This window comes from Cibotium barometz, chromosome 35 (genome assembly GCF_041138505.1).
Source record: "Cibotium barometz isolate CiBa-2024 chromosome 35, ASM4113850v1, whole genome shotgun sequence".
Taxonomy (NCBI): Eukaryota; Viridiplantae; Streptophyta; class Polypodiopsida; order Cyatheales; family Cibotiaceae; genus Cibotium; species Cibotium barometz.
This window is the reverse complement of record NC_141080.1, coordinates 37,518,493-37,541,032: the sequence shown is the minus strand read 5'-3', so window position 1 is coordinate 37,541,032 and position 22,540 is coordinate 37,518,493. Positions and strand designations below refer to the sequence as shown.

The 22,540-nt window shown below is 44.1% G+C and overlaps 1 protein-coding gene across 1 annotated transcript in view; it reads left to right on the top strand.

The window, feature by feature from the left end:
- Positions 1 to 1,388: 1,388 nt before the first annotated feature.
- The window catches only part of LOC147618412 (ATP-dependent protease La (LON) domain protein), a 60,791-nt gene continuing 39,639 nt past the window's right edge, over positions 1,389 to 22,540 (top strand). The window contains exons 1-5 of the mRNA XM_086774851.1: positions 1,389 to 1,675; positions 4,025 to 4,071; positions 4,146 to 4,214; positions 4,475 to 4,594; positions 17,903 to 18,244. Coding sequence (XP_086630977.1) covers positions 1,441 to 1,675; positions 4,025 to 4,071; positions 4,146 to 4,214; positions 4,475 to 4,594; positions 17,903 to 18,244 — 813 coding nt within the window. The 5' untranslated portion in view covers positions 1,389 to 1,440. The remainder of the gene's footprint in view (positions 1,676 to 4,024; positions 4,072 to 4,145; positions 4,215 to 4,474; positions 4,595 to 17,902; positions 18,245 to 22,540) is intronic.

Sequence of the window (22,540 nt, the reverse complement as noted above, 5' to 3'; positions counted from 1 at the left end):
TGCACATGCACATGCACACTATTTATATATACATGTTTTTTCTTTAAATGCCTTAAAAAAAAAGAGAGTCTTTCGTCGTAATTAACTATTTTTATCTTGTCGAGGCATAATTGTTAAAAGAAAAACAGCGTTTCATTTTCTAGGAAAATTTTTAAATGATCAAATATTTTATTTTTTTCTCAAAAGCACGCGCATTTTATCTCTAAAAATACTATTTTTTCCTACAATATTATGTTTTAGATACATAAACCTATACATAGACACATATACTTATACATATATACATGTATTTAAAAATATAAATACAAACATCGACATAATTTAATTAATTTTGATTATGGGTGATAAGTTGTGGTCACTTTTAAATATATAGATAGATATATCATACACACATCTAAACACACACACACACACAAACATATATATGTATATATATATACATACATATGTATGTATGTATATATAAATGTAAATAAAAACACACACACACACACACACATGTATACACACATATACATATATGTTTTCTATTTAATTTATATTTTTTTAAAAGATACTTTTTATTCTCTTTCTCTCTCTTTTCACCCTCCCTCACATGCATGCATATACTCTCTCTCTCTCTCTCTCTCTCACACACACACACACACACACATGTACACACCGCACATACACTAATCTAAACGCACACTCTCTCCTCCCACACAAACTATCTCCTACGTAGAAATTATTTGTCGCCTCTCTCTCTCTCTCTCTCACACACACACACACACACACATGTACACACTGCACATACACTAATGAAAACACACACTATCTCTTCCCACACACTCTCTCTCTTCACGTACACTCTCTCACATAAAAACTCTCTCTCTCTCTCTCTCTCACACACACACACACACACACACACACACTTAAATAGATTTACACATATATATAATTTTAATTAATTAAATTTTAGATTAAATTTTAATGGTAGGGATGAGTGGTGAGGTGTGCTCACTCTCAAATAAATGCATCTTTCATGTAATCTCTCTCTTTCTCTCTCTCACACACACACACATACATGTACATGATTTATATATACATGCTTATATACCTATAGATACACATACATACATAATATATATAAGTGTGTGTATCTATAGGTATGTAAGCATGTATACAAAGATTTCATTGAAAGATGTGAGATGAGATCTTCTTAGATTCAAATTCAAAATTGCATTGGAAGATGTGAGATTTGGCTCCTCCTCAGGTTTGAAGGAGGAGGGGGTATTTTGAAATAGCCCCACCTCCTTTGCCCACTTGGAAGGAGGTGGGGTTGTGGTTAATCGTGTATAGATATAGATGTATACATGTAAATATGTACCTCGTACGTACATACATACATACATACATACATATCTCAAAACTATAGGAATCCACTTTGGAAAGTGGAGGGAAATGGCCATGGCGTTTTTCTGCGCCAATCATTACTCTCATCATCTTCTCTCTTCTTCTTCTTCTTGTATTGCCAACACAACAGCAACAATTACTTCTTGTTCTGGTTTCCACTTGTATATGGGCCTGTTGCGACGGACCTCGCACTGCTCTTCCACCCCCCTGCAACACAGAACAAAAATAAGAAGAGCTTGCTTTCGCAGCACCGCCTCCTCCCTCGACAATCCTCTACTGGACGGTTAGCTTTTTAAACCTTGCTAATGCGTCTCTAATTATTTTAATTTTTTACACACCCTTCATTACAAAGTGGTGTTTATTCCAACAATAATGGTCTCATTAATTGCCTTCTAAACCTCATTTCTAATCACATTCATTGCTTACATTACAAGCAAGAATATAATTAGAAAGGGACTTAGTTCATGTATTAACACGGTCTGTAGGTTACCTTGTCACATTTGTCATAATCAGAAAATGACTTAGGTCATATAATAGCATGCTCTTCAGGTTATCTTATCGCATTTTTTCCATCTCAATTCTCAAGAAGGAGGTAACTATTCTTAGGAAAGGACTAGGACCCTTGCCCCCATTACCAATTGCAACATGTGGACTCCGGCATGTCGACGCCGTATCCGGAAACAGTTAGGGCAAGGACGCTCCTGGTTGTCATCATGCCGGTTGGCCAAGATTTGAGCAATCAACCTATGTCATCAGTTATGTGATCAGCTGTCAATACTAGGACTGGACGCAATTATCATGCAAGATCATTGGAGAATTCAATTTCAATCATTTCCTGAGATCCTGATTGCAGAATTCGGTTGGACTACTGAAACTTTGAGAATTTCAGGTAAGCTGCTGTGGTGGCATGCTGATTGGCTATGACCCTAGGATGGAGCATTTATATCCCACATGATGTTCGTGCATAGTGTTGCTTCACTAGTTGTTTTCTATATAATAGCAGGTTATGAACCACTTATTAAATGATTGATAAAAAAATGATCAATTACTTGTTTAAAGACTTCATCATCAACTTGATGATTTGAGCTTTGTGAGTTTCATGGAGTCAAGATTGCAATTTGGTTTCTGAAAAGTTTGGGAAATGACGTGAACTTTCCATTGGTTTGTCTTTCTACTGCATTACTGACATGTAGATTGCACTTTGGTTTCTGAAAAGTTTGGGAAATGATGTGAACTTTCCATTGGTTTGTCTTTCTACTGCATTACTGACATGTAGATTTATTTTGAAGTGTTTGTCCAAGTTGTGGCCTGCTTGGTTTATATATATTTTTGGGTGCAAAAGCGGTGCAATTGCCCGACCAGCCACCGATGTGTGTGTGTGTGTGTGTGTTTTGGGGGGGGGGGCACGTGTGTGTGTCCTTTTTAGTGCTATCTTTCATCATGGCTGAGTTTGCCCTTATCTCTAGAGAAGTGATAGAAACTCAGTTCGATGGTTTATCTATGAAGGTTTGTACACTACAGGGACATGCCTTTATGTATAAACGTGCATGGGCACTGATGTTGTCAATGGGAATGCCATAGCTCGTACTCTATGCTATGAATGATGGAGTTGATGATTTGAAGCTTTCTGAGTAGACTCTCATGGAGTCAAGATCGCACTTTGGTTTTTGTTAAGTGTGGGAAATTAGCTGGGTCGATTGGTATATCTTTCTGCCCTATCAGTGGACATGCAGATTTCTTTTGAAGTCTTCGTCCCAAGTTGTGGCCAGCTGGTTTATATGAATTCTTTCTATCCAAAGCGGTGCAATGCCCAACCAACCACTGTATGTGTTCTCTTTAGTGCTATCCTTCATCATGGTTGAGTATGTGCTTCACCTCCGAAGAAGTGACACAAACTTAGTTTAATGGTTCATCTATGAAGATTTGTCTACTCAGTGACATATCTTTATGCTTGAACTTGTACCTACTCTTGGTTGTTAATGACGCGCGTGGAGATGTTATAGCATGTAGTCTATGCTAAGCTTGATATAATTGATGATTTGAAGCTTTGTGAGTAGACATACGTCAAGATTGCACTTTGGTTTTTGTTAAGTTTGGGAAATAGCTTGAACTTTTCATTGGTAAATCAGTATGCCATATTGATTTCTTTTGAAGCCAGCTGCTTTATATAAATTCCTTTTATCCAAAGTGGTGCAATAGCCCAACCAGCTACGGTGTATGAGTGTGTTCTCTTTAGTGCTAGTCTTCATCATGGTTGAGTCTACTACCCTTCGCCTCCAAAGAAGTGATAGAACCTCTGTTCAATTGTTTATATATGAAGATTTGTCCACTATGGTGACGTATCTTTATGCATGACCATGCACCTTCTCTTGTGAACTGATGACGTGAGTGGGGATGCCTTAGCACATAGTCTATGCTATGCATGGTGGAGTTGATAATTTGAATCTTTGCGAGGAGACTCTCATGGAGTCAAGATCGCATTTTAGTTTTTGTTAAGTTTGGGAAATAAACTTTTCCATTGGTATATATTTATCATCCAAATTTTACCTTACACATTTAGCAATTAGTTTTCTGATTTTGTGCTTTAAGCACACGTTTATTCATTGTCTTGATTAGCCTGTATTTTTTTCAGAACCGGCAATCATGGAGCTTCCATGTCTGCCATTCAATCCAGCTGAGGCAAGGCACACTTCTTAACCTGTGAAATTCTTGCTTTCATCTTGCCAATCTTGGTTTACATAAGACTCTTGCAGGTTTTTATTCCTACAGCCACCAAAACCCTACACTTGTATGAGGCGAGGTTTTTAGCTTTACTAGAGGAGGTAAGCCATTTCACACCTTGCAGAGAGGCTTTGGATTTTTTACTTGATTTACAAGTTCTAGTTTTACAAAACACGTGTTTGGGCACACATTCACACCCCTCCCTACGTTTTATTGCATGTGGGCAATGCTCAAGACAAACATTTCAATGCAATTAATGTTTGTTTTGGTTTGAGAATTTGGCTTGTGTTTTTCACTTTTAAGTTGGCGTTACTGTTTACTTACTACAAGGCATCCTTATATGCTCTTTTACTCCATGCAGGCCATGGGGAAATACCATAACATGTTTGCGCACATTGTGATTGAGCCCGTCTCTGATGGTGTAGAAGAAGGTGTGCTTTCCTTTGCTACAAAGTACGGATGCTTGGCTCACATTGAGAGTGTATGTTGTTTCAGCCTCAGCAGTGATGTTTTTTTTTTTTGGGTATTTGTTTGGTTAAAGTGAAGTGTCTACATTCAAGAAATGGAACTACCTTGGTAGGTAAGAGAAATCCACATCTTTAATCACATGTGATGCAAGAAACTAAATATGTTTCAAAGAACTTGGACTTTGGAAAGATTCAGTGCAGTTCATAGAGGAAGAAAATGTGGTCCAGGCTGCTCAAAAAATGGTATGTGTCATAAAGGGGGCCTTACAAACATGAGCTAGCGGGTACATGTGCAGTACATATAGAGAGGGGAACATTGATTTCTACAAAGAAAAGGTTAGTTGACTGTATTGCTTTCTTCAAGGCCCATTGCATCACTCTAAGCCAAGTTTCTCTCTTTGATTACTAAAGAGCAGTCACTTTTTGGGGCAAGTTGCAACGTAATCATGTTGTTAGATAAGGCTGAACAAAGTGCGGGTCTTGGAAGATGATGCAGCTGCAAAGGTGTATTCTAGGCTGTTGTCAAAGAATCTCATATTTCACTTCTTTGTTCCTTATGTTTATAGACTGCAGAATCTCATGTGGGATTTGACTTTGGGAGAGCCAATGCAACAATGTCCACCCTTGTGCACCCAACTGCTTTGCATGAATGGCGAAGACACAAGCAAGGGACCTATGAGAGAAGGGAGAGACTCCCCGGAAACCTCCAACTGGTGCTGACTGGAAGCATCCCAGAAGGTCAACCTGTGCGTGCTCTAGGAGACCACCGGCTGATGATCAAACAACGGCGGATGACCCAAGATGATGTCCACCTGAGTTGCCTGATCCAAGGGTGCCACATTGAACATATGTATCCTGGAAAGATCCCCAAAAGCCAAAGGATTGTCCTGCAACAACTCTAAAACCTGAAAGTAGTTGAATTCTTCCTTCTTGATGCACAGAGCTGTGGCTGCAATGCCACCCACTGTAAGACAGCCTGAACAATGGAACCAACTGCGTATCGATCATCTTCTTAGAGGCCCCACCATCAAACAAAATGGACCTTGAATGCCTATGAATGGTGCCTTGAGTCCCCACACATCATTTTGTCTTGCTGTTCTTGGAGAATGGGATTACAGTATGACTTGGTCAAAGGTAGAGCAGTTGTGTTACTTCAAGTAGGTGAGGCAGGAACTGATAGAAGCAACATGCGCTGTGGTAAGTGCTGCTCTTATTTCTTCTCGCCCTTACCAATCTGCCTCCTTGAATTGTTTAGGTAGAACTTCCCAATGTGGTACAGTGGAATCACAATAAAGGCAATGACCCAGCCGGACCTCCTTGGGAGAGAGACGGCCAAGTGAGGCTTCCCCATTAGTGTTTTCCTAATATTACCCTCCCCAGCTTGGGACCTTCCTGGGTGTCAAGAGTCATTGCCAAGCGATCTTCCTTTGAGAGATTGTTGGGCTAGAGTGCACGAAGCCAATGCATGCAAGGGCGGCTTCATGCTCTCTGGCACACCAAGAGAAACTCCTTCTAGTGCTTCCCTAAGCGTCACTGGTAGTGCAGCGGTGTGAACTCCTTCAAGACTTCTCGGTGACAGGCATCCCAATCACAGGTGGAATGGTGCTTGAGCTAGTCCTCCCACTAAAGGAGTGCCGGTCTTGTCAAGTTGGAACATCTTTGAATCATCTGATGTGGTGAGAGTGGCTGACATCTCCTGGGCCCAAATGGTGGCTCTCACCATCCATCTTCCGGTTGAACTTGGGTGGGTCAACAAGGACCACCCCTCTCTTTACATTGTAGTCAAGCACGGTGATAGGTTTTTTTGTGTCCAAATGCTGATGCCCAAGATATGTGCCCGCCCAAACCCCAGGAATAAGAACAAGTATATAGAGTATGGTTAGAACCTTAGGAAATAAGTGGTCTTTGCATGGCCACCTTCTAAAAAGAACTGAATGTTGTCAGTCCAATTAAGTGAAGGAGGAACTTTTGTATGCATAGGGAATGGAGAGTAGTCGACAAGGAAGCACATAGGAGCAGAGGGGTGCATTGGGAGAAGAGAAGAGAGTAAATTAGCCAGGAGAGAGGATTGCCAGGGATTGTGGGGAAGCTCTATAGAAGCTTATTGGAGGGAGTTTTTTGCTATTTGGTCTGCTTGGATTGAAGATCGTTGCTACGACAGTGGTTGTCTTGAGAAGAGGCGGGAATTGATGTGAGGAAGCTTGGATTTGTTTAGAGCAGAGGGTGCAGGGGTGACAGAGGATCTTGTAGGAGGTTGATGCTCTAGGATCTCTGAAGTGCATCTCTGTAAGAACTTGGAACTCTCCATAGGTTTGCTCAATCATTCCTATCTGTGGTGTTGAGTTTTGTTGTATTAAAGAGTTGCAAGGATTTTTCTTGTGGAGAATCCCTCTGGTTTCTGGTGTTTTCTCTCTTTGTTGGAACCCCACATCTCAGGGTTGTTGAGACTGGCTCAATTTTATATACAGAAGGATTGATTTTGTGTTGGATTGAGGAATTCCTATGCTTTTGGTGTTATCTGTATTGTCTTGATGGAGTTTGTTGAAAAGAATCAATTGTGAGTGAAGAGCTGGATTGTGTTGAATCAGAATTGTGTCGGATAGTTTTGATTTTGAGTCAGCAGGGTTTGACAGTGTCAAAAGGGGTCAGCTGAGGGTTGATTCAGGTTAGAAGAGTGTCAGCCAGTCAGTTGCGCACCAAGGGAGATCGGTTGAGGGTGTAGAAGGGTAGATATGATCTTTTTTGGTTGAAAGGAAGTGGTATAGGGTTTTTGTTTGATTATCAGATTTTCAGTCAGTCAGCAATCAGTTTTGCAGAATAGAAGGCGAGAGTCAGCAGGAAGTCAGTAGGGGGTGCTGATAGAATCTATGAGGTCCTGAGGCAAGTATTTGAAGTTTGCTGATACTGGAGGATTTTTTGGGAGCTTGGAGGACATATTTCTGACTGGGGTTAGTAGCAGCAGGCATCCAACTCAGGTTATAGTCAGCAAACTGATCAGTTGGGTGTCAGCTAAGGTCAACTGAGGGGTTAGGGATGAAGATTAGAGCCATTGGATGTTGGATTTGACATGGGAGGACAGCTGGTGGAGTCAGTCGACCTTAGTTGAATTAGTTTGAGGGATTTTAAGGTGTCCGACTGTCTGCTGAAGGACTGAGGATATCAGCTGAGTGGATTGGTACTTTGGATTTGTGTTGTGCTGATGTTGTGATGTTAGTTTATAGAGCCCTCCCTACGGTGGTGTGTTCAGACGAGCTATAGAGGCAGACTCCCCCAACACATTATTGTTTTGGTGCCCCCACTGAGGAGGGCTTTGAAAGCACCCTTCAGATTACTTACAGACTTGGAGAAAGTCTCAGCAGTTGAGATGGCTGCTATGATGACCTATCCTGTGTTTCATGGTCATGCTGGTGAAGATCTAGAGGAGTTCTTGGCAGGTATGGCGCTTATAGCCTTCACCTTTTGTAAGGAGAGGGATGAATACAAGCTGACTATGTTGCTGAAAGGAGATGCTAAAAGGTGGTTGCAGACACGGAGAGCCCAACCAAAACAGGGTCAGACATATGAGGACATTAAAGTGGCTTTGGTGCAGCACTATAAGCAAAGTGAATCCCCTGATGCTTTATGGCAGGAAGTTCAAAATTTAAAGCATAACTTATTTGATGTCTTTGACAGGTTTGTAGACCATTTTGAAGATTTGTGGGGAAGATGGGGCAATTCTTGGGAGCAGAGCATCCACCAGTTCTTCTAAAGGACATATTTATTCAGTCTCTTCAAGTGGAGCTGAAGAGGCCAGGGACTTTTGAAGTAACCTTGAGGATTGCCAGGGAGAAAGAATGGAACCTGCAAGGATGGCTCAGAAGCAAAGAGAGATTCAGGTTGCAGGAAGATGAGTTATGCCTGGGGAGAGAAGAGTAGAGGAAGGCCGAGTCGCTCCAGTGGTCCCAATGGTCACAGATCAACTCATGCAAGGGAATCAACCATTTGACTTAGCAGATGGAGAGTCTTGCAAGGGGGCAGAAATGCTCGTAGGGTAGGAGACAGAGATGGTTTAAGAGGTAGGGGAAGAGGAGGACCAAATATGAATGTTCAGTGTTTCAACTATATGGAGAGGGGTCATATATCTCCCCACTGCCCTTACCCCAAGAGGATGGGAGGTGATATCTATCCTTTGGCACCTAGGAGAGAAGATGGACAGGATGTTAGGAGAGGGTAGGAGATGCCAAACCAGCAGGTGCCACAGCCTGAACAACAGCTAGGGAATCGTTCTAGGTAGGGAGAGATGAATTTGATTGGGATGGATGAAGAGGTGGACATCTTAGCCAATAAGAGAACCAAAGGAATAGAGGTTGAGGATGAGCTAGGACCTTCCAGAAGGAAGAAGGAGGTGGAAGATCAGCCCAAGGAGGGTAAAAAGAGGACCAGGTGTCCAGAAGACATGTTGATATGCAAGATTTTCCCTTAGGTGCTGCTCATGAGGAAGCATATGATCTGATGAAAGATCTTCAATAGAAGGGACCTAGTCTAACTTGGCCCCAATTCTTATAGTTATGTCCTAGACTTAGGAGAATGCGGAGTAAGTTGGTCCGCACAAGAGGATCCATGAAAGAAAAGAAAGGAGGAAGTCAGATTAATGTAGTGCAAGTGAAAGGGGATAAAGATTATCTGCCAGTTATGGATGCCTGGGTGAATAAGCACAGAGTCCCAAAAGTGTATGTAGATGGTGGTGCACAGGTATGTGATGACCTAGCAGACAATGGAAGCCTGAAATTGAAGGTAGGAGCACCATTTGAATTCAGAGTCAGAATGGCTAACAACGGAAAGGTTAGATGCTTAGGAATTGTGAAGAAGTTACAGGGGAATGTGTTGGGACATGAAGTTGAATGAGATGTACATGTGATGCCAGCCAAGTCAGAAGCTTACCCACTTTCCTTGGGAGGCCATGGTTGATTGCTATGAGGGCAGGACAAGACTGGTGGAGAGGACCAGCCTGTAAGAAGACAAGTTAGGTGTGATATGGCCAAGGGAAGGGAGCTGATTCAGGAGAGGAGTACATCAGAGGAAGAGGATGAAGAAACCAGCTTTAGAGAGAACTTAGAAACTGAGGAAGTTAGTGTTAGAATTGTGCATCTCAGTGTTTTGGGGCTTTACTATTTATCTGGGATTTTATTGGATTTTCTCATAATTATTTGTCCAGGGCCAAATGGCCAGCCCTAGAGGCAATCGGCCAGTTCCCTCTTGCACTATATAAGGAGTTCCCCATTATTCACTCCTTCATCTTGTCCAACTCTCTCAATCTCCTTTGCACTCTCTCATATGTTTACTGTTTATGCTTCCGCCTATGCTATCTCCTTCATGGTATCATACGCTTAGGTCCAGGCTGCTCCAAACTCTGCAAATCTGCCCACCTTGTTGTGCGTTTTGCTTCCATCACTTCTCCGGCTGCAGATCAGTCCATACAGTAGCTGTGTTTTCAGTACCTTGCTGCGTTTCTGGTCCAGCCCTCTTCTGGTTGCTGTTGGCCAGCCCTACAGGCTGTGTTTTGCTCTTCAGAGGCAAATTTTGAAGTGTTTTGACTGTATTTTCTACTACAACATCTGTTGGTGGTGTGTTTCTTGCTCGTCATGCTGCTAGACAAGTGGCTCGTCACTGTCTTCTTCCTCCACGAGTCCTTACCCTTCCGGTAGGTGGTTCCCGGTGGATCTTGGACTGTTTTGCTGCTGTCCCGCCTCTTTCTCTCTACGGTTTGAGAGGGGGCTGATTGTTCATGGTGCCTCGCTTGGTTGGTAAGCACTTGAGAGAAGTGTTTGAGAGCTGAGATTTGTTCTTTGCTGTTGTGGATATGTCCCCCCCCTGTACGAACAAGGATGACAAGTTGAAAGGACCCAACTAGGACCCAACTACGCTCATTGGAAGCTTCAGATGCGGATCTGGCTGGTTCATCCACAAGGGTTTGTGGGACATTGTTTAGGGCACTGAAAGGAAGCTCGAGCGTCCTCAAAACTCTAGGCGGTGGACTCAGGATCAGGAGGATGAATTTGTTGTGGAATTACAAGACTGGGAGAATCGGGACTCGAAGGTGCATCCTGTGCTTGTGCGGACCATCACAGAGGAGGTTTCACCGGCAGTGCAACTCTCACTAGTGCTCATCAGGTATGGTCACCTCCGGAGAGTGATAGAAACTCAGTTCGTTGGTTTTATAAAGCATGTTCTTTTGGACTAACCTTATACAAACCTGCACCTACTCGTTGGCACTGATGACGTGAGTAGGGATGTCATAGCTTATTGTCCACGCTATGCATGATAGAGTTGATGAACCTACACTTCATGTTCGGACAGACATTGAAGTTGATGGTTGCACTTTTGAGTCGAAGTCTTTTTTAAAGTTTAGCTTAATGTTTGGTTCTGGCTCTTAGTGCTTTAGGTCTAGAGTTTACAGTTCTCTGTTTTGTTATTTTGTTTTTTGTTTTTTTTTGGTTTTTTGTTTTTTTGTTTTGTTTTGTTTTGTTTTTTTTTGTTTGTTTGTTTTTGTTTTTTGTTTTTTGTTTTTTTGGTTTATGTCTTAATTAAAAGTCTTTGTTTGATATTATCTTTTGATTTCCTCTCCTTAGTAGGTTTGTTAGTTTATTTATTTTTGATCTTTCAAATGCTTTGTTTTTGTCTTTGTCCTTCTTTACTATTATTTCTTTCTCAAATCTCTCAATTCGTAAGTTCAGATTTTTCTGACCTTATGAAGGTATATATATGATCAAAATTGGAGGATCTCTTTGCAAGAGGTTCATCAATGAGGGTAGTTACCTTGCAAGGGTAGCTCTACGGCTTGTTATTTCCTGAAGGCAATTCAATGCAGTCTTTTCTCATGAAGGCCAAGGTTATCCATGACCAGTTACTGGCTATGGGTGCTGCTTTGTCCTCTTCTCAGCTAACTGCTCTTATCCTCACCAAGCTTCCTCCGGACTATGATGTGATTTCTCGATCTTTGCGGTGCCAGGTCACATCCACTCAGTTGGATTTTGATGATCTTAGCTCCCTATTTTTGGAGGAGTCCGTTCTCATCTCAGAGGGTAAGTTGAAGGTGTTAGTCAACAGTTTTGACCAGGCACTTTCCTCAGTTCAAAAGAAAGGTCGGAGTCCCTGTTTTACTTGCGAGAAAAGAGGACATATGTCCAAGGATTGTTTGTCCAAGAAGGACAAGATCAAGGGCAAGGCTTCATCTCAGAGAAAAGGCAAAGACGTGACATGATAGTGATACAGATTCTAGAACCACTTCTAGGGCTCCCAGGGTGCTTCCTGCTCAGGAGACCCCAGATGGTGTGCTTCTCTAGTACACATACAGTTTACCCCCATGTGCTTCCAGCCATAAGAGGCTTGTGGGCGAGAGAGGGGGCTGATTACAGCTCCACCTACTGGTGCATGGGGACCGTGATTCAGAGTTCCAAGCATTAGATATCTGGCAGGACATGGTTATCTTTGGTACAACAGAGATTATGAACTGGATCCGTTCCAAGTTCATTGTTCAAGGCTTTTGGGACGTGATGTGTTTTGTCCACTGTTGGGGATTATGGGCGCGGTATGTCCAGCAGCTCATCATCTATTCTTGGAGTTCACTGGTGGCATCTTGTTTCGAGGAAACAGGTTGGTGGGTGCTCTCTCCGAGGTGATTCCAGTATTCGCGGTGCTGGAGGGTCCATGGTTGCATCTTCATCGACTTATCTTCTTCCGACTCTTGCACACTATGAGCTGCAGAGGGGGTGTTAGAATTGTGCATCTCAGTGTTTTGGGGCTTTACTATTTATCTAGGATTTTACTGGATTTTCTCCTAATTATTTGTCCAAGGCGAGTTGGCTAGACCTAGAGGCAGTCAGCCAGTTCCCTCTTGCACTATATAAGGAGTTCCCCATTATTCACTCCTTCATCCGCTTCCCTTGCACATAGTTCAACATTCAGTTGCTGGCCATTGCCATTGTAAAGCTTTATTGCTGTTATAAAAGGTGATCTTGTCCAACTCTCTCAATCTCTCTTTGCACTCCCTCATATGTTTAGTGTTTAATGCATCCGCCCGTGCTATCTCCTTCAGTTAGCTCAGAAGATGATGGGGAAGAGGTCCAGATGCTGGAGCCAGATCTAGACCTTTTGGGCTTGTGTATGCAGCTATGTACAGAGGTCGGGCCAGAGGAGCCTTGTGTTTGGCTGAATGAAGAGTCCAAGAAACTGCTCCTGAGCCGAGGGTAAAACTGTATCCTGAAGTAGATCTCCTCGTGTCTGGTTCTCCTCCCCAATCTGAGTCACTCCAACCTTGGAGCTTGACTCCATTCCCTCCTGTGTAAAAGAGTCCCAGATCCTTCGTACTCTGCAGATACCGCAAGATCCGCAATCCTGCGTCCCAATGAGACTTCAATGGCGTCTGCATAAAAGAGCTCAACAGCCCCACGGAGAAGCTCAAGTCCAATCTGGTGTTCAGCAACTAGATCAATGAACCAACCAACTTCCGGTACTGCGAGGCATCAACTGGCTCACAAGGATCTGCAACGGTTAACTTTGTGTTCGGGTCCATCGGCGAAGTAATAGGCTTGCAGTTCTCCATCCCAAAGGCCTCAAGCAACTCATGAACATACCGTTGCTGAGAGACGAAAAACCCCCTCTGGGTCTGCCAGATCTCCAATCCCAAGAAGAAGTGGAGTAAGCCTAAATCGGTCATCTCAAACTCCTTTGACAAGGCAGCCTTTGTCACTCCAATGTGCTCCACATGACTGCCAGTGAGGATGAGATCATCCACATAAAGGATGATAAGTGTGACCATGCCGCGTTCCCGAAAGAGATACAGGTTCGGATCTGAACCGATCTCTGAAATCCAGTCCGAATAAAGAAGGAATCAATCTTCTGATTCCAAGCCCTGGGAGCCTGCTTAAGACCATACAAGGCCTTACGTAACCTGTAAACCATCCCTTCCGATCCTAGAACAATAAAGCCTGGAGGTTGCTCAACATACACCTCCTCCTGCAGGTCGTTAAGGAATGCAGATTTTACATCCATTTGATACACGGGCCACCTCTGAGAAGAAGCAAGGGCAAGAACGGTCCGAATCGTGGACATCCGCGCTGTCGGTGCAAAGGTATCCTCGTAGTCGATGCCTGGCCGCTGAGCATAACCTTTAGCCACAAGCCTGGCTTTGTGTTTGTCCACCGACCCATCAGACGCGTATTTGGTCTTAAAGACCCATTTGACACCAATGACAGACCGCTTCGACGGCCTCGGTATTGTTCTTCTCGATGGCATCAAGTTCTACCTGCATGGCTTTCCTCCAAGTATCCTGTGAAAGGGCTTCCTTTACGGAAGTGGGCTCTTTATCCCGCATGATACGAGACATCAAAGCATAGTTCACCTGAAGAAGCTCCGCCGTGTTGCTTTTATCTCGGACTCGATGTGATCTTCGAGGGCCGTCCTCTGTGGTCCACTCGGAGGGTAGCTCCGTGACACCTGACTCCCGAAGGGTGTCTAACAACCACCTAGGTACTCGAACAGATCGTGGAGCCTCCTGTGGTCGCGGGGGCTCTACTCCAGTTGCGGGCTCAACCTCCTATGATGACTGAGGTGGATCAACTGGAATGATAGACTGGGAATCATCATCAGACTCCTCTGGATCTCCAAGAAGTGGCGGCTCCTCGACAGTGGATGCTGGAACATGCTCGTCAAAGACCACATCCCGGCTGACAACAATCTCATTCCTATCTGGATCATACAACCTGTATCCCTTGGAAAGAGAGTTATACCCCACAAATACCAGCTTGCGGGACTTGGAGTCAAGCTTCCCCCTCTGCTTCTTCGGAATATGTACATACGCATCACTCCCAAAGACACGGAAGTGCGAGACATTGGGTTTCCTGCCAAAATATGCCTCAAATGGAGTCATATGGGGTACTGAAGTCGTCGGAGATCGGTTAATGGTATGGACAGCCGTTGCCATAGCCTCACCCCAAAGTGGACAAGGAAGATCACGATGCTCCAGCATGGTCCTCGCCATCTCCACCACAGTCCTGTTCTTGCGTTCAACAACTCCATTCTCCGAATGCGATCCAGTATTGGCCAGTTCCCTTTTGATGCCATGATCTGCACAAAACCTAAGAAATACAGTCGAGGAGAATTCACCTCCTTTGTCAGCCCTGAGAGTCTTAACCTGATATCCAGACTCTTTCTCCACCATCACGTGCCAATCCTTGAACCGAGCAAAAGCCTAGTCCTTATGGGAAAGAAAGTAGACCCACGTGAATCTGGTACAATCATCAACAAGCAGCATAAAGTAGAGAGATCCTCCCAATGGTATCTGCAAAGGTCCACACAGGTCAGTGTGAATCAACTCCAATGGTTTCGAAGCCCGCCTGAAAGCCTGCTTCGGAAAGGATTCCCTGTGTTGCTTACCATGTATGCAAGAACTGCAACGTCCTTGCCTACTACCAACATCTGGCAAGCCAACCACCATCTGGTCCCGGAAGGCGCGCCTCAAAGCATCCACATTTAAGTGGCCAATACGAAAGTGCCACAAATCTCCGACCTGAGAACCTGTCAAAGTGGAGAGTGCAGAGAGCTTGTAGATACCATTCTCCACACCGCCTTCCCAAACAACTTGGCCAGTCTCACGGTCCCTAAGAGCAACTGAATGCTCCTCAAATTCCACCCGAAAGCCTGTCTTGCATACCTCATGCACTAACAGAAGATGAAAACCCAGAGCAGGGACATAAAGAACACGGGAAGCATGCTTGCTCCCCTTGCCATCGGGAATAATCTCCATTCGGCCCTCACTATGTATCGGAATAGTGGAGTTATCGCCAATAAAGATGCGACCTGACTGCTGTTTCAGATCCAGAAAGAAGTCACGGGATGGAGTCATGTGCCTGGAAGCACCACTGTCGAGAATCCATTCCCGGGTATCCTTCACGGTGAAGCCAACTGCCTCCTCGCTCAAAGATGATGAAGCATCGGAGTCCACCATCTCTAAGTGCACAAATGCCGGAGTCTTTGCAGCTGAGGCTGAGGAATCAACACTCTTCCTCCCCTGTCCGCTTAGGGCACTTCCTCCAGTAGTGGCCTTTCTCGCCACAATCATTACAAGATCTTTCGGCCTTCAGCTTCTCTCGTTCTGAATCAGGCTTCTTGTCAGAAGACTTCTCCGGTGAAGCCTTCCCTTTGCCCTTGTGGTTATTCCGGCCTTTCGACCGTTGGCCAATTAAGGCCTCCGAACCTCCGTTGTGAGGAGGGTTCGTAAAACGTTCCTCCTGGTCCAAGACCATTGGCACAAGCTCCTCCCAGGTTATGGTGCTGAGCCTGCCACTCGTAATCAACGAGGAGTAGAAAGCAGAATACTGACCAGGCAAGTGGGACAGTAAAGTGATGGCCATGTCTTCAGATGATATCTCTTTCCCAGCTTGTAGGACTTCCTGTTGAAGGGCCTGCAGCTTGTTGATGTGTTCCCGCATCGTCGAAGACTTTGCAAGGTTCATAACCCGCATGTGCACTTCCAAGGAGATCCGTTTCATGGGTGATACCCTGTTATACAAAGAAGCCAAGTGCTCCCATATGCCTCTCGCCAGTGTCATGTGCTTCACATGATTGATCACTGGTGGTGTGCAATTGAGGAAAATAAACGACCGGACCCTGGCGTTGACACGATCCCACATGTGTGCCTGTGCCTCTTGGTCCTTCCTCGTCGATAGTAACTCCCCTTCCTCAGCTTCCGGCCATGGAACCCCGATGATGATAAAATCAGCAAGGTCATATGACTCCAGCACCACCGACTCCATCATGACCTTCCAGATGCCGTAATTGGACCCGTCCAGCTGCCGATCCACTGGGAACGTGGGGAGAGTCGGAATCTTCACGTGCTTCTCAGCCATCTCTAGTAAATCTGCCATCGCGGAGAGTAACCTGAAAGGGTGGGTGGATGGGAAAAAAAATCTGTAAACCTGCGAGTGGCTGTCCAGCAACTTAGCCCGCCTTCCTCTTGCACCTTCTCTTCCCGTTCAGCCCAAAACAGTCCCACCAATCAGCAGCCTAACGCTCCCCCTCTTGCTCAGAAAAACTCCCAAGATCTATCTCGAGCCTAGGGCTCTAATACCATGTCAGAATATGCAGCGGAAATGATAACCAAACTTGGGTAGACAAGAGCAAGTAGACTGCAGAAAATAAACAGCACAAGAAACACAGAGAGATAGATGTGTAAACTCTTCTCTATACACAAGATCCCGAGAAAACTGAATGAATGAGTGGTAGGGGCAAGGGGCCTATTTATATGCCCCTGGGAGAGCAGTCGGCCAGCATAAGAAGTGCCCACAACTGCATAAATGCAGTTGGCCAGCAGAAGAATGTCCACGACTGATCTGTGTCTAGTCGGCCAGCAGAGCAGATTGCCCACGACTCATCTGTATGCAGTCAGCTAGCAGCAGGACTGCTGTTGGGACAGTCGGCCAGCTCTGGAGTGCTCCTGCCACCCTCTGGCAACCCTCCCCACCACTAGGAAAAAAGGAAAAAAATAGGGAAAAATACGGGGAGTGTGGAAAAATGATAAAACACCTTATACAGGGCGGGCACACCCACAACAGAGGCCCTGGTGTATAAATATAGACAGGAGATGACTTCTAAGAGAGATGCCCATGGAGTTGGAAAGCCAAGTGATGTTGTCAGATTGCTCATCAGGGAGTGGTAACCATGAGATCATTGAGAAAGATAGTGAGGAGATGCATCTTAAGGCTATGTACATGGAGTCGCACACATGTGGTGAGGGTGTTGATATAGGTGTCCTAGTTGACCGAGACACAGATGAGGAGTTCGACATATTTCTGGATAATGCACTGTCAGAGGAGTCTCTCGGGATTATGAGCCATTAGTCTTCACAGGTTGATATTGTTTGTGTGCATTTGGGTTGGATTATGTGTGACGAAAATATAGTAGAACAGGTGCAAGGTGTTGATGATGTGAGTGATGCTGAGCTTGATGCGATCTTGGATGATGCTCTGATGGATTTTGCATGTATGGAGGCCAAGCAGGTTTATGTTCCTTGTGTATGCCAAGAAAGTGATCTTGATGATGTTCATGAGGTGTTGGGTCTTGATGAGATAGAGCAAGATAAGTATGTGGGGTCTTATATGTAGGGAAATGACCTAGAGGTTGATGAAGACCTGATTGCTATTTTAGATGATGCACTAGAGGGGTTTTTGAGCCCTAGTCTTTACAATATGTGCTTGCAAAGTACTGAGGATGCAGTGGTGGACAATATACTTGAGGAGCTTGTGGCGAATGTTGTACAAGATAACCTTGTTTTTGGTGTACTGCAGAGCAGTCAAGAAGGTGCTGAAAGCTATATTGATGTAGACATGCTGCTGCCATTTGATCCAGAAGAGATGGAGTATGTGGATGAGAGACATGGTTTGCGGGATACACAAAAAGCATTATCTTTTGTTAAGCAGTTTGATGCAACTTTTGGAGGAGACGACTACTCCAAAAAGTCGAAGCTTCGAATGGTTGGCATGCATTTGAAGGTTGCCACCTTGAATTGGTGGCTAAAAGTGATAGAAGACTGGACCAAGCCAAAGACGTGGACCGACTTCAAGCCTATGTTCAACAAGAAGTTCCTACCCGCAAACTTTGAAGCAGACGTGCAAAAAGAATGGGATGAGGTAAAGCAAAAATTCGGTGAGAATGCGGCAGCTTACCTTAACAACTTTTCAGCCGTATCATTAAAGTTTACTTCTTATACTCTCATTCCACCACTAATGGAAATGCGTTAAGTTTGTGAATGGATTACAACCAAAGCTTATGCAAGCAGTTTATATGGTTGGTCCGAAAACTTTGGAGGAAGCTCAAGACAAAGCTTTGCAAGCCGAGGCCTTGTACATGTTGGCTCTCTTGGATGCTAGAGTTAGGGTATAGATAGCAATGAAGCACACACTCACAGGAAGCAACACGACTGGGAGGAGGAGTGGTGCACGTATATGTATATTAAGTGATGAGAAAATGAAGTACAAGTACAAGATATAAAGTGTGTGTCCTTTTACACTAGTTGTCCAGGGGGAAAAGCCCAATGGCAAAAAGTGTCCCTGGTAAGCCCATGTTCACACATAGCACTACTAATCTGTAAGATCTGTAAGATGCCTTCAAATCCCCCCTTAGTGATGTTGTGAACCTGCATAAGGTAGCAGATCACTCCCTGTAGAAGAGTAAGCGTAAAGCTTTGCTGAAAGCTTCAAACTTCTCACGAGGCTGCAACATTGTCCTGTGTAGGACAGTAGGTCAAAGTGATCTCCCCTGCATGAACCCTCTGCGTGACACAGTGATAATGTATCTCTATGTACTTGGTATGAGCATGGAAAACTGGATTCCATGCCACGGCCATAGCACTCTGTTTGTTAGTGAGTATGGTGGTGGGTGTCTGCTGACACTCACGAAGATCTGCAAGTAACTTTCGTAGCCATACACAATCTACTGTAGTAGTGAAGGCTACCCTATACTCAGCTTCACAGGTAGATGTGGCAGCAGTGGGTTGCTTTTTACTTAACCATGATATGCATGAACTACCCATAAAAATACAATTCCCACTGGTAGATTACAGAGTGTCATATAATAATCACCAGCCCAGTTTGAATCACTGTATGCATGGAGCTGCAAACTGCCCCCCCAGGGATAGAACAATCCAAGAGCCAGGGTGCCCTGAAGATAGCGAAAAATGTGTTTCACAGCCTGCCAATGCGTTGTCCCTGGGCTGTACATGAATTTGCTTGAATGGGACACACCAAACTGAATATCTGGGCGTGTATTGCACAAGTATATGAGGCCTGGCTATACAGGCTCATGTCATAAGGCTCTCCTGTATCATACATGCTCAATTTGAGCCCGGGTTCTACAGGTGTAGAAATAGTTTTACAATCCTGGAAGCCAAATTATGCAGGAGTTTTTATATGTATTTGGATTGAAGCATAAAAATGCCTTCATCCATCCGCACAAATTGTATGCCCAAGTAATAGTGCAATAAATCCAAATCTGACATTTCAAATGAGGTCTTTAACGTAGCTTTGAAAGCTGAAATTGCATCCTCATTATTTTCAGTGAAAAGCATGTCATCCACGTAGAGTATGAGCATAATCAAAATACCATGATCCCTTTGACATAGAGGGTGCTCTTAGTTGGACTATTGTTGAATCCCTGGCTGGCCAAGTATGCATGAATTTTCTCATACCAAGCTCTTGGAGTTTGAGACCATAAAGTGCTTTGCGGAGCTTGCACACTTTGCCTTCTTGACCATGCCTAACAAATCCAATAGGCTGACTTACATAAACTTCTTCTTGCAAGTCCCCGTTAAGAAAAGCTGTTTTTATATCCAATTGATTCACTTTCCATCCATGATGGGCAGCCAATGCAACAACACATCTAATAGTCGTAAGCCGAGAAGTAGGTGCAAAAGTCTCATCATAGGCTATGCCTTTTTGTTGGGCATAACCTTTGGCCACAAGATGGGCCTTGTACCTGTCAATAGTACCATCAGATTTCCGTTTGACTTTGTACACCCATTTTGTGCCATGGGTTTCTTGCCTAGAGGCAAAGTCAACCAAATCCCAAGTGTTGTTCTTATGGATAGCATCCATCTCTGATTGCATGGCTTCCATCCAATGCTCATTCTCTTGAGCCTCTTCAAATGAATATGGCTCATCTGCATCACAAATAGTACTCATGCATAATACATTTACCTGTTCTTGAGCACTTCTAGAGCCAGCCCGTGTCCTTCCAGGTAGAGCTCAAATTTTGCTCTCTTGCAAAGTACGAACCAGCCAACGAGGCATTGTTCTAACTTCTTGCATGGCTGTCCGCTCTTCCTGAATAGCTTCTTGTACAACATGAGGAGTAATAGGCTGATTTGGGGGCTAGTTTTGAGTACCCATAGGCTGTCCAATATGCATTTCTTGCGGTTGGTCTGATGTTCCATCTATGCCCAATGGAATCAGCCCCTCAAACATATCATGTGGACCATTTTCAAAGTGTGTGCTGAACTCCTGCAAGTGGCTGCGCTGAATTTTCAGCAAATACAACATCTCTACTCTCAAAAATCCTTTGACTGCATGGATCGTAGAGACGGTATCCCTTGCTACCATTGCTGTAGCCCACAAATATGCATTTGTGCTACTTGTGGAAGCTTTGGGAGTCTTCTTTCAGCCCTAAACGCCATCGGGAACATGCTAATGCAAAATGCATGCAAAAGAGAGATATAGCTGAGTATTCTGTATATTCATAAAGTACAAAAAGGTACAACTGTTGCTATAGGTTGCGTCCTTGAAAAGGTATAAACCCTAGTCTAAAAGCCTAAGCTATGATCCAGCCCAAGCAAGGACTGAATGACCAAAACGATGAGCAATGATTGCCTTTTATAGGCTTGAAATGACATAGTGAACTGGCCGACTGCCAGCAGCTCCTAGACACAGCTCCTAGACAAATTCCTCTAGATAATGCTGCTAATAGGTCTTTTTCCATCATTCTTTTGCTGGGTGACAGCAACCTTGTCCACCACTAGTCAACTCCTTGCCCCCACAATAGCAACCCATGCTCCAGAAACTCTAGTTCTAATCTGTCTTTATCTTGTTGGCTCTTCAGGATTAGCCTGGGATTAGCCAGTGCATGTCTTGCACATGACATTTGATTGCCTTGTCATCTAACTTGCCTCTAAGCTGTGAAGGCACATGAGCATATGCAAGGCAACTAAAAATTCTGAGATAGTCAACTGTAGGTTTCCTATCATACCAGGCCTCAAAAGGAGTGATGGTCTTCAAAGCCATCGTAGGGCACCTGTTCAAAACATGTGTAGCACTCCATCCAGAATTTGTGAGGCAGATTCTTGCCCTCAACCATGCATCTTGCCATCTCCATTAATGACCTGTTCTCCTTTTGGCTACACCATTTTGCTGTGTTGTGTTAGGCAAAGTACATTGATGCTTTATGCCTCTTTCTGCCAAATATGCCTTAGATGCATCTGACATGTATTCCCCCCCCCTCAATCTGAGCGGAGGGTTTGTACTTTGCAACCTATCTCATTTTCAGCTTTAGCAAGAAATGCTGAAAACACATGAAGACGTTAGACTTTGCCCTCAAAGGGTAAACCCAAGCAAATCTCGAATAGTCATCAATGAATGTTACAAAGTATAGATGCTTCCCAAATGATGGTGTCCCATGGGACCACACACATCACTGTGTATGAGCTGTAATTTCCGGACAGCCCTTATAGATCCATCGTTGGGGATGGCATTTCTGGGCATCTTGCCCAAAATTCACCCTTCACATACATGTTTAGGTGGCAGCTCAACATGTGGCATACTTTGCACCATTCTATGCCTCTGAAGCAACATCAAACTCCCAAATTTTACATGACCAAACCTGGCATGCCATAAGTATGCCTCTTGCATGGCATAAGTATAAATGGTGGCCAAGCATGCATCCTGTCCATTCTTCTTATATGTGTCCAAATGATACAAGCCTTGGTACACTGTGCCAGAAGTGACTATAGCATAGTCTTCCTCTCTATTTCTCATTGTGCATCTGTCATCCTCAAAGTTCACAGCATAGCCTCTCAGAGCAAAGGAGACTGACAGCAAATTCTTCTTGATTCTAGGCACATACAACACATCTGAAATGCATAGGTCTGAACCATCTGCAACTGTGAGCATAATCTCACCAATGCCTTGTACTGGATATGAAGAATGGTTTGCACATGTGACCTTCTTCCCTGCTAGGGCACTCCTCAATGACATGAACAAATCCTTCTTTGATGTAATGTATCTAGAAGTCCCACTGTCAAAGTACCAAATGACTCATTTCTCATTCACATTGAGAGACAAGTGCTCCTGTGATGCATCATAACTACATACCAAGAATGTCCAATCGTCCTCCACAAAGTGAGCTGAATTCTCAGCCTTTGCTACTGCAGGCATACT